This window comes from Triturus cristatus, chromosome 4_2 (genome assembly GCF_964204655.1).
Source record: "Triturus cristatus chromosome 4_2, aTriCri1.1, whole genome shotgun sequence".
In the NCBI taxonomy this organism is placed as follows: Eukaryota; Metazoa; Chordata; class Amphibia; order Caudata; family Salamandridae; genus Triturus; species Triturus cristatus.
In genome coordinates, this window is record NC_140586.1 from 129,835,343 (window position 1) to 129,848,075 (window position 12,733).

A 12,733-nucleotide genomic window follows, 5' to 3' on the forward strand; every position below is an offset into this window, starting at 1 on the left:
CCTAGCTAATCTATACCGCAATACAAAGCAAATGTCAAAGAAAGATTAGCTGTTCCATGACAAAATGAGAAACCTTTTTGCTCCTCGCTTAGGGCCTAATTACGAGTTTGGTGGTGGTGCAGTGCGGCTGCCGTATTACGACTTTGGAGGTAGGACCGCTGCAACCGCCAGGGATCCGTGATCCCGCAGCAATGTTGCAGCGGTTCGAGGCTGCAATATGCTAGTGTTGCCCCTGCGGCACCGCGGAGCATATTATGAGTTTCCTCAATGCGACCCCCGGTGGTGAACCTGCAATAGAAAGGGTGGCAGTGAAGAACCTAAGGGGGTCCTACAGGGCCCCCTGTTGCCTCTGGGCCTGGGGGTGCATGCAGGTGGGTACATGATGTGCCCGTCTGTGTGAATGCACCCCCTATTCCTGCACGGCATGGTCTGCATGGTCCATGCCATGCACTGCACAGTCCATGCCATGAAGGAACGCATATGAGCGTTAAAAAGGCACCGCTGTGGGACCGCTAAAGCATAACCGCCCGCACTGGATTCAACTCGAAATCCAATGGGCGGTCTGACTACGAGTTTGGCAGTGTTGCAGAGGGGCACTGGTGAGGGAGGAGTCTAGAATGATGCCAAGGTTCTGGGCGTGGTCTGTTGGGGTGGGGGGGGTTTCCGAGGGCAGGGGGCCACCAGGAGATGTCCCATGCCATCGGGGAGGGTCCAAGGACGAGAACCTCGGTCTTCTCCGAGTTCAGTTTTAGGCAGCTGTCGCTCATGTAGGCTGCGACGTCTTTCATTCCTTCTTGGAAGCTGAGTCTGGTGTCTTCAGCGTTCTTTGTGAGAGAGAGTATGAGCTGGGTGTCGTCGGCGTAGGATACTATGCTGAGCCCATGCTGTCTGACTATGGCGGCGAGGGGGGCCATTTAGATTTTGAAAAGCGTGGGGCTGAGCGAGGATCCTTGGGGAACTCCACAGTTGATCTCTGTAGGTTCGGAGAGGAAGGGAGGGAGTCTGATCCTTTGGGTTCTACCAGAGAGAAAGGAGCGGATCCAGTCGAGGGCGGTTCCTCATATACCGGCAACGTGGAATCTGGCTGCGAGGGTGCGGTGTGAGACACTGTCGAAGTCCGCGGAGAGGTCTAGTAGGATGAGGGCCGCAGTGTGACCCTGGTCGAGGAGCATGCGGATGTCATCAGTGGCGGCGAGGAGGGCGGTCTCGGTGCTGTGGTTGCTGCAAAAAACGGACTGGGAGGAGTCGAGGATGTGCGGTGGACAGGGTTCCATGGGGGCTCCTGAATGGGTGTTCTTCATGGTCTTGGTGGTGTCTTCAGTGGTAGCAGGTTTCCAGGTGGTGATGATCGGCTGGTTGTTGGTGGTGGAGAGGGGGGTGGTGTCTGGAGTCTATTTGCTGAAGTTGTCGTTGAGGGCCTTGATCTTCAGGTGGAAGTAGGAGCTGAGCTTGTTGCAGAGGTCGTAGGATGGAGTGACGTCTGTGACTTCGCTGGGGGGGTTTGGTGAATTGCTGTATGACGTGGGTTTTTTTTGCGTTACTTGCGTTGGAGGCGAATTTGTTCATGATAAAGGTCCTCTTGGTGGCTCTTATGGGCTGGTGGTATTCGTTCATGGCGTTCCTGTAGTTGTTCAGGTCTTTGGTGGTTTTCTTGTTCCGCCAGAGTTTCTCGAACATTGAACAAAGATTTCTTATGAGAGGATATGACAGGCAAATAAATAGATCTGCCATCCGGAGGGCAAAGAATCTTGATAGAAGTCTTATACTGCAAGAGAAAACACATAAAAAGCATGGTCATAAGGAACATATCGGACTCATTACATTATATAGCATTGATGCTAGTAAACATGGTAACCTTCGTCATAAACACTGCACTTGTTGGCAAGGATAGAGTATTCCGAGAGTTTGTTACACTGTACCCTTGTATTACATACAGGGAAGAACGTACAATTGGGAATATCAGAGATCCAAGCTATCTAGTACAGACTGCATTACCTCGATGGCCTACCGTAACCAGAGGTTTGTTCAAATGTGGGCATTGTAGCATGTGCATATTAGTAGTCGATAAAGTAAAAACCGTCTGTTATAACAGCAGTCGAGTCTATGAGATTAATAGTAACATTAATTGTGGGACAAATTTCGTGGTATAGATTCTGACCTATAAATGCCAGATTATATATCTTGGCAGAACTTTTAGACCCCTGCAAGAAAGAATTTCGGAGCACTTTAGCAAAGTTAAACAGGATGATTTGAAATACCCCACTGCAACACATATATCAGAATTTACTACACCATGCACACCTTTGGGCTTTCCATTTCATGGAATCGCGGCAGTGTTGGTGAATCCTAGAGGAGGAAATAAGAAATTAAAACTGAGACTTTGGATCATGAAACAAGAAGCAGTAGAAAAAGGTTTAAATATTGATAATGAATTGCACTCTTTTTGGGTGAGTCTTGAGGTGTATTGTAAGTAACACAACAGGTATCCCAAATCCTTTTCAATACTCATGTATAATTTACCTTATTTTCACCTTTATATACATGCTTTTCTTATGTTATTTATTGACTCTTAGCGTTTCTAATAATCTTTGTATAATGTAATTTATTGTAGTGGGTATGGTTATATCTCTTACTCACTTGTTTAACGTTTGATGCTTTTTTGTTCCATGGCGCATTACTAGACCATGATTTGAGCTCATGTTATCTTTAGGATTTACTTCAATATGATGGATGGGGATCCTGTATGATTTTATATAATTGAATATTGTGATAAAATTTCCTCATGGTTGCATTAACTGAATGTATAGATGAGGAGTGATTCTAATGTATTATGTAGAAAACACATTGAATTGGTGGTCACCTTTTACTTTTTGGTGAACATATTCTTTTCGCTACTATTCTAATTGACCGATGACATGATGGCTGTATTTGCCATTTTGTGTGTTTGTTTGTCACAGCATATAGTCTTCTTTCGATTTCTTTGCTTTTCCATCATCACATACTGAACATGGCCGACACTAGCTGTATCGCTTAGTGATTGGCGACTAGATATAGTCCCCGCTCAACCACCTACCCTGACCAAATAAACATGGCGCTGATGTAGAACGCTGGGACACACACATGTGTTTGATGTTCATGGATTTGGAGTGCTCTACCGTTGGTGAGTCGTCTTGATTACCTTATTGTGGAGACACTCACTTTTTAGTTTTCTTGGGGTACTTCAGTGGACTTTTCTTTTAGTTTAACATTCACATGTTGCAGTTTTACAATTTCTCAATATGGTGGTTGTTTGCTATCTGTTTCTTCACATCAGTATATTCTTAGTTTTGTTTTACTTTGTTTCTCAAGATATATTTGGGTATTTTCAACCACTTTTGTTATAGGGAGATGATCCCGTAATTGCGTTTGGTTAGTATGTTCATATACGTTAAAGTTTTAGATTTATGGACTTCACTTGATATTCGTTTACTTTAGCTGTTCGCTATTCACATTGATGGCGATTGCCACTTGAAGTTTTGACTTGTGAGTGTGTTTTAATCCTCTAGTAGTGGTCAATGCATGGTACGTTGTTGAATCCAACTTTTGTCGCATGATAATAGTATGATTAATTTGGAGCGTTGCACTTGATACTTTTGGTAGCATCGCTTCTGTATTTAAATTGTGTTCTGAGTATTTGCTCAGTTATTGGTGTTATTTTTTACAGTCAATGAGGATATTGGTAATTGTTGGATATTGAAAGTAGAAACAGGTGAGCTTTTTGTGGACACCCTTTACATCTTGTATCTTTACCACTTAGCATCCACACTTGGGAGTTTCTCTTTTGAAAGATTTCTTCACCTTTGATTTGTGGCCTGACAACTCCAGTGTGTCACAATGGGCGGAGCAATGTACATGCCCATGGATATTCTTAAACTCTTGGTCTATGTATACATGGATTAATATAAATTTCACAGTATTCAGTTCCTATTTTCTTGATACTTTGCCTATTTCATTGTACTTCGTTGATGTAACATTGGTGTTGGACCTCATTTGTGGTATTATTTTGTAGTTTATTTTATTCTAGCCCTGAGGAATTTGATGGTTAGTCTATCCAGCAAAGAAACACATGTTGGCTAGAGTTGCGCAGAATTTGTGTATCAAGGACATAATCCAATAAATCCTTTGAAGTACAGGAAGACATAACTCCAAACTTTTGATTTTCCTGATCCTATATAATGCTTGGATTTTGTCCCATCTTGGGAGTTTATAGTGGCATTCCTTCACCCCTTGCACACCCATTTAACCTTTTGAATCCTGTGACACACTGGTTAACTCATAAGTAATTTGTTTATGTGCACCATAAATCTACCCAGCCATTAATCTTCTGTGGTATTAGTTGTGTAACTCCAAGATCACTGCCACCACTCGCAAGGCTTGTGCAATTCCTCTGGCATTACTGAACCTATAGTTTCCTTAACTGAACATTTGCATCTTTGTGTCTTGAACCCAGCGAAGATATGAAGCCTTTGTCCAAGGACGTCTCTGTTTAATTTGCACACACTATGCACAGTGACAGCCTTTTTTGCCTCTGAATACTTTCGCTGTTGAGCAGTTCACAGTATTGTGCCTCTGCGCAGTCAAGCTAGAAGAGCTAAGTACCGGCAATAGATATCGACCAATTCCTAAGGGCTCGGTCTAGTTACACTGACAATTTTGGCAAAACGTAGATTGATTCGAGTAGCTGGCTATCTCTGCTCACCCCTTTCGGTAACGATTTGGAAGAGGGATGACCCTTCAGCTTTTCTTGGACAATATTTGTTGGATAACTTGCAGTACAGTAGATATAAAACAAAAACACTTTTTTTCGTTATGGCTTTTGTAGTCAATTAAATTGGATAACCATTTGAAGAGTTTTAGTTGCTCCATGTTGAAGGCATTGCAGAGTAAAGTGTTACTTTCTCTTTATGGTTTACAGATAATGTCTCCGGATGGTCAGATCGACATGAGCCTTTTTTGTAAGACAATGTTTGGAACACCTTCTTCACTTCCACCTAAATCTATGGTGCAGGCATGTGAAGTCAAACTAAGGCTGACAGCTTGGACAGCTTTTTGGACAAGGCTTGGTTGCTCAGGTTTCCTCATTGATTATATTTAGCAAAGGTGGTTAAATTATCTGGTAGCATCCTCCGCAGGCCCTTGGAGAGGTGTTAGCTTGAAGCCTCTTTTGGTGATTTTGATCATGTTTACTATAAGTCATCTCTATAGTCAATTCTACTAACAGCCTCTGCAAGCCAACAGAATATTTCATCTGAAGTGTATTACTGAGTCAATAACGTGGTTATCAGTCTAACTAGAAATTTCGTAGGTATGGCATAGATTTTTTTCTGCATGGATGGTCTTTCTGATAAAAGGTTGCGTTTCTAAATCGTTTGCTTTAGGCTTGGGATAAGTCAGTTGCGGAACAAAGCTGAATTTCTGCATTGTGTCCGGTCTAATAATAGGAAATCTAGATTTAGCCCATGTAGGTATTTTTCTTCTCGCGTTAGTGGTACCTTTGTCTGTTTTATCAAATACTGTCACCTCACAAGAGCTGCTGCAATTGGTCACAAAGCGCATCCTGTGTTCATTCAGAGTAGTGCAATGTGTACAACTGAAATTCTTTTCACTGTGAAGAAAAGAAAAAGTATTCTCTGTTCAAAGCCTGTAGGGTCACAATAAAGGTATCAAGTATTCTTATAGAATTGTAAACTGTCAAATTCTGCTTTCTTATTTTCTGACCCCTACATTTTGTTTTGCAAGCTTTCGCTACCAGAGTGTGTAAGTAACTTGTTTATCTCCAAAGTTGGAATTTTGCATGGTTGAAAAAGGAGCTCCAATCACAGTTCTCTCATGTAAATGTGTTTACCGTTTTTCTGTAAATTGTATTTCCAGACAATCAAAGTCATTCCGTATGGAACTTTATAAAATTACCTATGATCATAAAACCTTAATCCACCACTATTCTCTATGATTTGTTTGCACCATTCAAATAACTAACAATTTTCTGTAAGTTATTAATGCCTCCTTTAACAAATTCAGACGTTTTAACCATAGCTTGTTGAATTTTTGAAAATGTAGGTTTGTTTTTTAAGTATGGGCTGCTGGATGAAAACAATAGGGTGGCAGAATGTGCCAGTTGTGGCACAAACCCTCTGGTATCTAAGCAGCAATGGCTACTTAACAGTGGCTAAAACTGCCAGTGACACTACTTCCTCTTCCCAAAGCCAGAATTACATCCCTTAAGCCTTTGCAACATTTTATACTGTTGCTAGGGCAAAGATAAAATGTTCATATTTTGTGCCATCCAACCAATTAGTCTCATCCAACCAATTTAGTCTTTCAATGAATCACATTTTTTCACAGGATGAACAATGTAATGTATAACACCATAGACCCCGTGTTTAGAAACATTTGCATTATTTCAGAATTGCATGAACCTTTGTACTATTCCAAGTACAACTTGTCATTTTACTACCCCTCTCTGTGATTACAGTTTGCTCCAAAAGCCATGAGTCACAAGTAATCCCTACACTGTAAAGGAGATCTAAGTGGACTCTGAACAAGCACCCAGGCAGGCAACAGCCACTTGCCTATATTTAGTCCAGCTCCACGTCCTACGACAGTTCCACTGCAAATTTTGCAGGTTCCAATAGGCAAAACCACAATGTTCAGCATCTGCCACATCTTTTCGATGTCTTATAGAGACCAAACTCATTTGGTTGCCTAAATAAAGCCATTTCCTGTTTGCGGTCCATGATATTCAAGGCCTCCTGGATTATTTCTAGCCAACATATAAAACATCAATGAAAGAGAATGTTTTAAACTAATTATCAAACCTTCAGTGATCACAGATGTACAACTGCGTAGTCTTCCAATCTCAAGCTGTCGCCCTCTGCTTTCCTAGTTTAGTCTTTTAGTTTAGTGACCCTTCACTCATCAGGCCTTGGAAATGTTGATTTTTTTAAATTTGTTGTTAACAGACTGAATTTCCTACCATCCTTCATTAATCAGGTGCATGTTCTGCTAATCTCATTAAGTGATCTCCTTTATGATGATGTAAAACGCTTGCCCTCCTTTAAACCATTATAAAAAAATACAATACAGATTTGATTTCCAATATGTTATCTTTTGTAGTTGATTACATTTAGCCCTTCCTGAATGACATTTGCACCAAATGAAAACACACAAAGCACATTTAGATTTCCCTTTAGGAGGATTTACGTTAGATTTGAATGAAGACTGCAAGTTGATAGAATAAAATATGAATTCAAGAATTGGCCCCAGACCATTATTATGTGAAAGTAACTAATATTTGTATGACAATGTTGAAAATATCAATGCACCAGATATAATATTGGTAAAGTTTGCGGTTCTAAAAGTTGAAGGCAGCTACTACTCAAACTCCCTAAAGAAAAATCTTCCCCTGTACATACCACAGTGGCATACAGCAGGTCCAACTGAGTTCGCATTTCAGACATTTACGAGATTAGCGGACATAAAATATGTCAAGCTTGGGGTCTTGCTGTTTTTACAAAACAACAGACCTGGGAAGTGTTTGAGTTTTTGTGAGGATGGCAATTGCTAATAAGAATTCTATTTTGGGGTGGGCAAATATTTAAACTTAGATGAGTTTGAAAGTTTTCTCATATAAACAACTTTCACTTCCAAGGAACATTTTCTGCAAACATTAGTTTGTGAGAGCATACTTTTGAAAATAAAGTCATGACATTTTCCTGCAAAGTGTTTTTTAAGTCTTGTACCGCTCCAACCGAGCTACTTTTAACAGAAGAAACCTGCAAACTTGATCAAGTTGAAGAAGATTGTAAAGTTTATAAAAATCATACTTTAAAAGGTTGTAATGGAAATCTTTTGCAACTTCGCACATCCTTACTAAAAGGAAGGATCTTTTAGATCCTTGTAGTTCTAACGTCCTTTTCTGGATACAATACATATAAACAAAAAAGGTTAGAAATCAGCATTTCGTCTTCATACTTCACTAAGCTAGTAATGTAGGTTTGATAGTACTGATGCATGAATCTCCTGTGTGCCTAGTATTCTGTACCTGCTTAATATTCTCCCCCTTGATTAATGTTTGTTTCTACTGATGTCACTTTTTGCCGGACTGATTTTCTTTTTCTTTGTCTTTTTCTTTCTCTGTCAGTATAATCTAGGCATAAGCACTCGTCCAGAAACCCTTCTTCTCAACGATTTTGATGCAGATGATACAATTATGAAATAATGATTCAAAGGAAATGCGGAGCAAGAACCCTGTATTGTGTATCTGTAGGGTATGGACCATGGCTTAAACTTGTTGTCCGATTTGCCCACTGGAGGCTTTGAAAGGCAAAAATGGCTAAAGAGGAAAGGAATCCTCCACATTCCATGGCAGATATTGTTTTGCAAAGGGACCTATTACAAATGTATACTTAAAATACATTGCTACCTTAAGGCTAAGATTGAGTGATACTGAGAAGACTGAATTACGGTACTGGTGAGATTGCATTCTGCGTAAAACCTTTTTTTTCTGCTGTTCCATGCTAGTGCATTGATCTTGCTATGAAAGGAACCACAACTAATACAGCAGTGCTGTATTTTACAGGCTGGATGCAGTTTGTGAATTTAGGATTCTGTGAAGTTGCAAATGAATCGAGGGAAGGGTCAGTGTATTACGTATTACTGTTTGTTGAAGGTGAAAGAAAGCTCGCAATTTCAAGGCTCTGATTGTACCCAGGTATTGTGTAGACCCATACCCATTTGTCTGTCATATCTATAACTGGTGATTGTGTGAATGAATGACATTCAGAGATTAGACAAATCAACCTCCTCATTATGGCTTTGAAATCCTGATTAATCTAATTTTGTACAGTGCTTATTTTCTACCCCCAGATATGGTGCTATCACTTTTAGCAAGGGGATACTAGGTGGCCTGAAACTCCAAGCAATAACCAAAGTGAAAGCAACTTTAAATAGAAGAGAGTTCCTCTGAGCTTTGTTGCCCAGGAGACATTTTTAATAACTTGTTTGTATGTGTAACATTCACCACCAATTTCTTCCAAAAACCCATACTCCTTTTGCTTTGGGATGTCAAACTGATGCTTTGCAAAGATTGGGAGGTGGACTGCTTTGTGTATCAGATGTGAACATTCCATTGAATCAAGTTCCTTTTTAATGGTTTTATGTGAGTTATCGAGCATATCACTTGGACAGTTGTTTGAGAAATCTCTAGTCACTCTACTGTTTCTTCCCGGTAGAGCAACTTCTTTTTCTTCAGAACTATTCTTTGGAAGCCAATGTCCTGCCAAATAGAAATCGGCTAGTGTACAGTGGAGGGACGGATTTATTCTGCTACCCTCACCTAACCCCTGCTCCCCCCAGTGCTTTTCTTTACTTGTTTCTGTAGCTCCACTGCACATCTTGTACAACATACTTCCTTAAGATAATTGTTTTAGAGTTTGGAATGTACCCAGTTTTCTGTGTGCCCACTGATGATGTGTGTATTTACTGGTTTCTAGAATGAGAACTGATGAGGTAAATAACCAACTTAATATTACACACAGGAAATAGTTTTCACTTTCTCAGCAATCCTTATTGGCAATTATCTTTACCTTTTGGTCCACTGATTATTAGGAGTTATTTTTTTCCCTATGCAATTTAGACCCTGGTTCTCGAGCTTTTCAGTGACCTCCCTCATTTGACAGCAAATTGACCTTTATGGCTCCATTTTCATTTTTTTTAAACTAACTTGATCACCCAGGCCCTTAGATGGAAATACAGTCCTGTAGGTTTCAAAAGCTCTGAAGCTGATAGTGTACTTCTGTAGTTTGTAGAAACTGTCACATAGATAATGGCCCAAATATAGGGTTTGCTGAGGAAACTTCAGAGGCATAGCATTTTTGGTTACATTGGGGAAGGGTTAATCCCGAACGCCCTAATGTGGCTAAGAGAGAGAATAATTTATTTTGTTTGTTTAAGAGGAGAACATGATGCAAGAAAAAATATCCCTCAGTTTGCCTTTACATCAGGCATATTTCTAAACAAATTAAAGATGCCTACATTCTAAAAAGTTATCTGTGTGTTTATAAGCTGTAGGCTTATGTTATGCTCTGTCTTGCACAGCATATATTACTTACGTGCCTGGCTCGGATATTTTTTCAACCATTAATCTCTAAAGAGTTCAGTCTGTCCTGCATCGTAAGAGGTTGCTGCTGGAGGGAGGGCTAAGCAAGCTCTTGCATAGCTGGTGTACAATTTAGCTGCTGTTACTGTTGATCTTGAGCTGGTGATGAACTAATTGCAGTAGAACGCGTTGGTCAAGGATTATATCAGCCGCAGTTTTAAAATGAGATGTGAAGGTAACTATCGCTGCTAAGGAAACATTTGGAAACATATGTTTAAAGTTGTCTATTTGTTTTGTCCATTTGTTCTCAAGCTATTTGCCATAGATTCCACTCATTCAAGGGTTTATTGCAAGCGTAAAGTTGCTGATGTTTTTAAACTATTGTTCTAGATGGGTACAAAATATAATGGGAGGCTATTGTTGAACTTCAGGCCGTAATCCAAACTTCACTAACAAGCTCGAACCACATTGTGCATCATTAAGCATGCTCTAATCCAAGATGGTCTTGTGTATCGAAAAATGTCACTTACCTATTGTGCACTGTGAACTTTCCTCGAGCAATAGGGTTTGAACTATTCGTAAATTGTTTCCTATCTTTTGTACTCGTACACAATGCTGTACACCTGCTGCTCCACATTTCCCCCTAACGTCCTACCTCTCCACTTCAATGCACATCATTGGGGGAAGCAAGCTTGTCCTGCAGTAGGATTCAGAATCCAGCCACAGAGATGAGACCAGTGTTCCGAGTTCAGATAGTTAGGTGCTAAGGGAGTGCTGCTGTACAGTCAGTGAGATTACAGACTGGCATGTATCTACCACTTAGTATTCTGTTGTTTCCAGCAGATGTTCAGTGATCTGGTAATCATTTTGTAGCATGTGTGGCTCTAGATACACATGCTTTTCATGTCTAGTCTTGGGCTTGGACATTACAAGTCGTTTTCTGCAAAGAAGCTTCGAGTTACAAGATTTTGTGTGACTCCTCCCTTAGCGTTGCAATGTGTTTGGACACTGGCTCCACCCTTCGATTGTTTTGGATGTGTTCTATAACTGCTCCTTGGTCGAAAGGCTTCCAGGGCAGTTTTCGGCCGTAGCCATTTGTAACTTTGGACACCCACGACTTAAGAACAATCCTTGTGGTTTCTTGATAGACACAGAACAATCAAATTTGAGGCCTCCTTTGAGATCTTCTTCCTTCGACATAACAACTTAGAGAATGTGGGCAAGTAGAGGGTGATGGGTTGAACGCTCTTCCATTTTGGCCATAAGTTGAATGCCAAGTATCCTTGGAATGACGTCATGGTGCCTGTAACCTTTGCCTCACCCCTGAGCATAACGAGGCCTCGTGTGTGTCCTGCACCCCAGCATGTAACAGAAGGGAGAGACGTTGGGCACATCTTAAGATAGGTCAGAAGTCAGCCGCTGAAAATCCAGATCTTTTCAGCGAACAAGATCTCCTCAATGCTAAGGTAGAAGAGGCACAGCCCTCTGTGGTCCCAAAACACTAGCCAACACCCAGCCCATGGAATATCTCTTCCTGTGCCTCTGAGGTGGAGGTAGTCGAGGCAGCACCTTCGATGTTGACGCCGATGTTGCCAAAAAGAGTCTGCTCCCAGGCTGGCTGTGAGCACTACCCCGGTGCTGAGCGCCATTTTGAAGTGCCAAACACACAAACTCCCTAGTGCAAGGCAGAGCATTGCTCCTGAGGGAGTCTGGCATCCAAACCTAAACAGTCAAGGCAAAAACCCTCTGCGTCTAGAATACCGTCACTTTTGGGCTCCGGTCGTCACTGGACAAAAACCTCTGAGCTAAGAAATTCACCAAGGAAAGGAACTGAACTGTACCATGCCTCTGAAAAGCACACAGCGAAACCGCCTTCGTGGCTGATGTTGGTGCGGAAAAAACACTCGAGCCCGTGGCCTGGTCTTCACTACTGAGATTGGACATTGCTAAGGCACCCATCCTCGAAAGGCTGGTGCAGGATCTGAATGTAGAAGAGACTTTTCTTCTACCCCTATCCTGTGAGGATTTCCACAAAGCCTCGGGGAACAGTCTCAGCACATTACTGCCAGTAGCCAAAAAAGTAAAAAGTTAAGACTCACATTTGAAAAATAAATAATTTTCTACAAACCTCCATCCCCAACACCGAAAAGACACAAGGACAAGGCCACAAACCCTAGGTCTTTGTCACCTTCACCTATGTACTCACCTCCACCACCTCTTGTTACACATCCATACTCTCCATTAGCCACAACTCACCCACAATTACAGAGGAATCAGTCCACTCCTACTTTTATTCCAGCATCTGTTATGGGGAGGAAGACCCATATGACCAACTTGCGGGGGCAGGAGTGAGGGGTAACTCATTAAATAATTACGTCTACCCACCAGATTGCACAGACCTTGAGCTTTGTCCCATCAAGTTATCGCTCCTCAATGATATTACTGTGTTTTATGCACTTTTTCAGAGGGTGGCTCGTAACCACAATGAAGAGATCCACAGCATCGAAGAGTAGGAAGATTATCTCTTGGAAACCCTTTTACTGACTGAACTTACAGTCCAGTTTCTTCCAGTGCTCCAAGAGATTCTTAAAACAACTC

General features: G+C 41.3%; 1 protein-coding gene across 8 annotated transcripts in view; it reads left to right on the forward strand.

Annotated features, from left to right (window-relative positions):
• SLC11A2 (solute carrier family 11 member 2) overlaps positions 1-12,733 on the forward strand; it is a 475,484-nt gene that overhangs the window by 405,430 nt on the left and 57,321 nt on the right. For 4 of the 8 annotated variants that reach the window (XM_085600792.1, XM_085600793.1, XM_085600795.1 and 1 more), the window contains one exon: positions 8,180-10,081. The exons of 3 other annotated variants lie outside the window; for them this stretch is intronic. In XM_085600792.1, coding sequence (XP_085456918.1) covers positions 8,180-8,257 — 78 coding nt within the window. In that variant the 3' untranslated portion in view covers positions 8,258-10,081. Of the gene's footprint in view, positions 1-8,179; positions 10,082-12,733 lie in introns of those variants that run through there. One more of the 8 variants, XM_085600794.1, reaches the window with a different exon arrangement.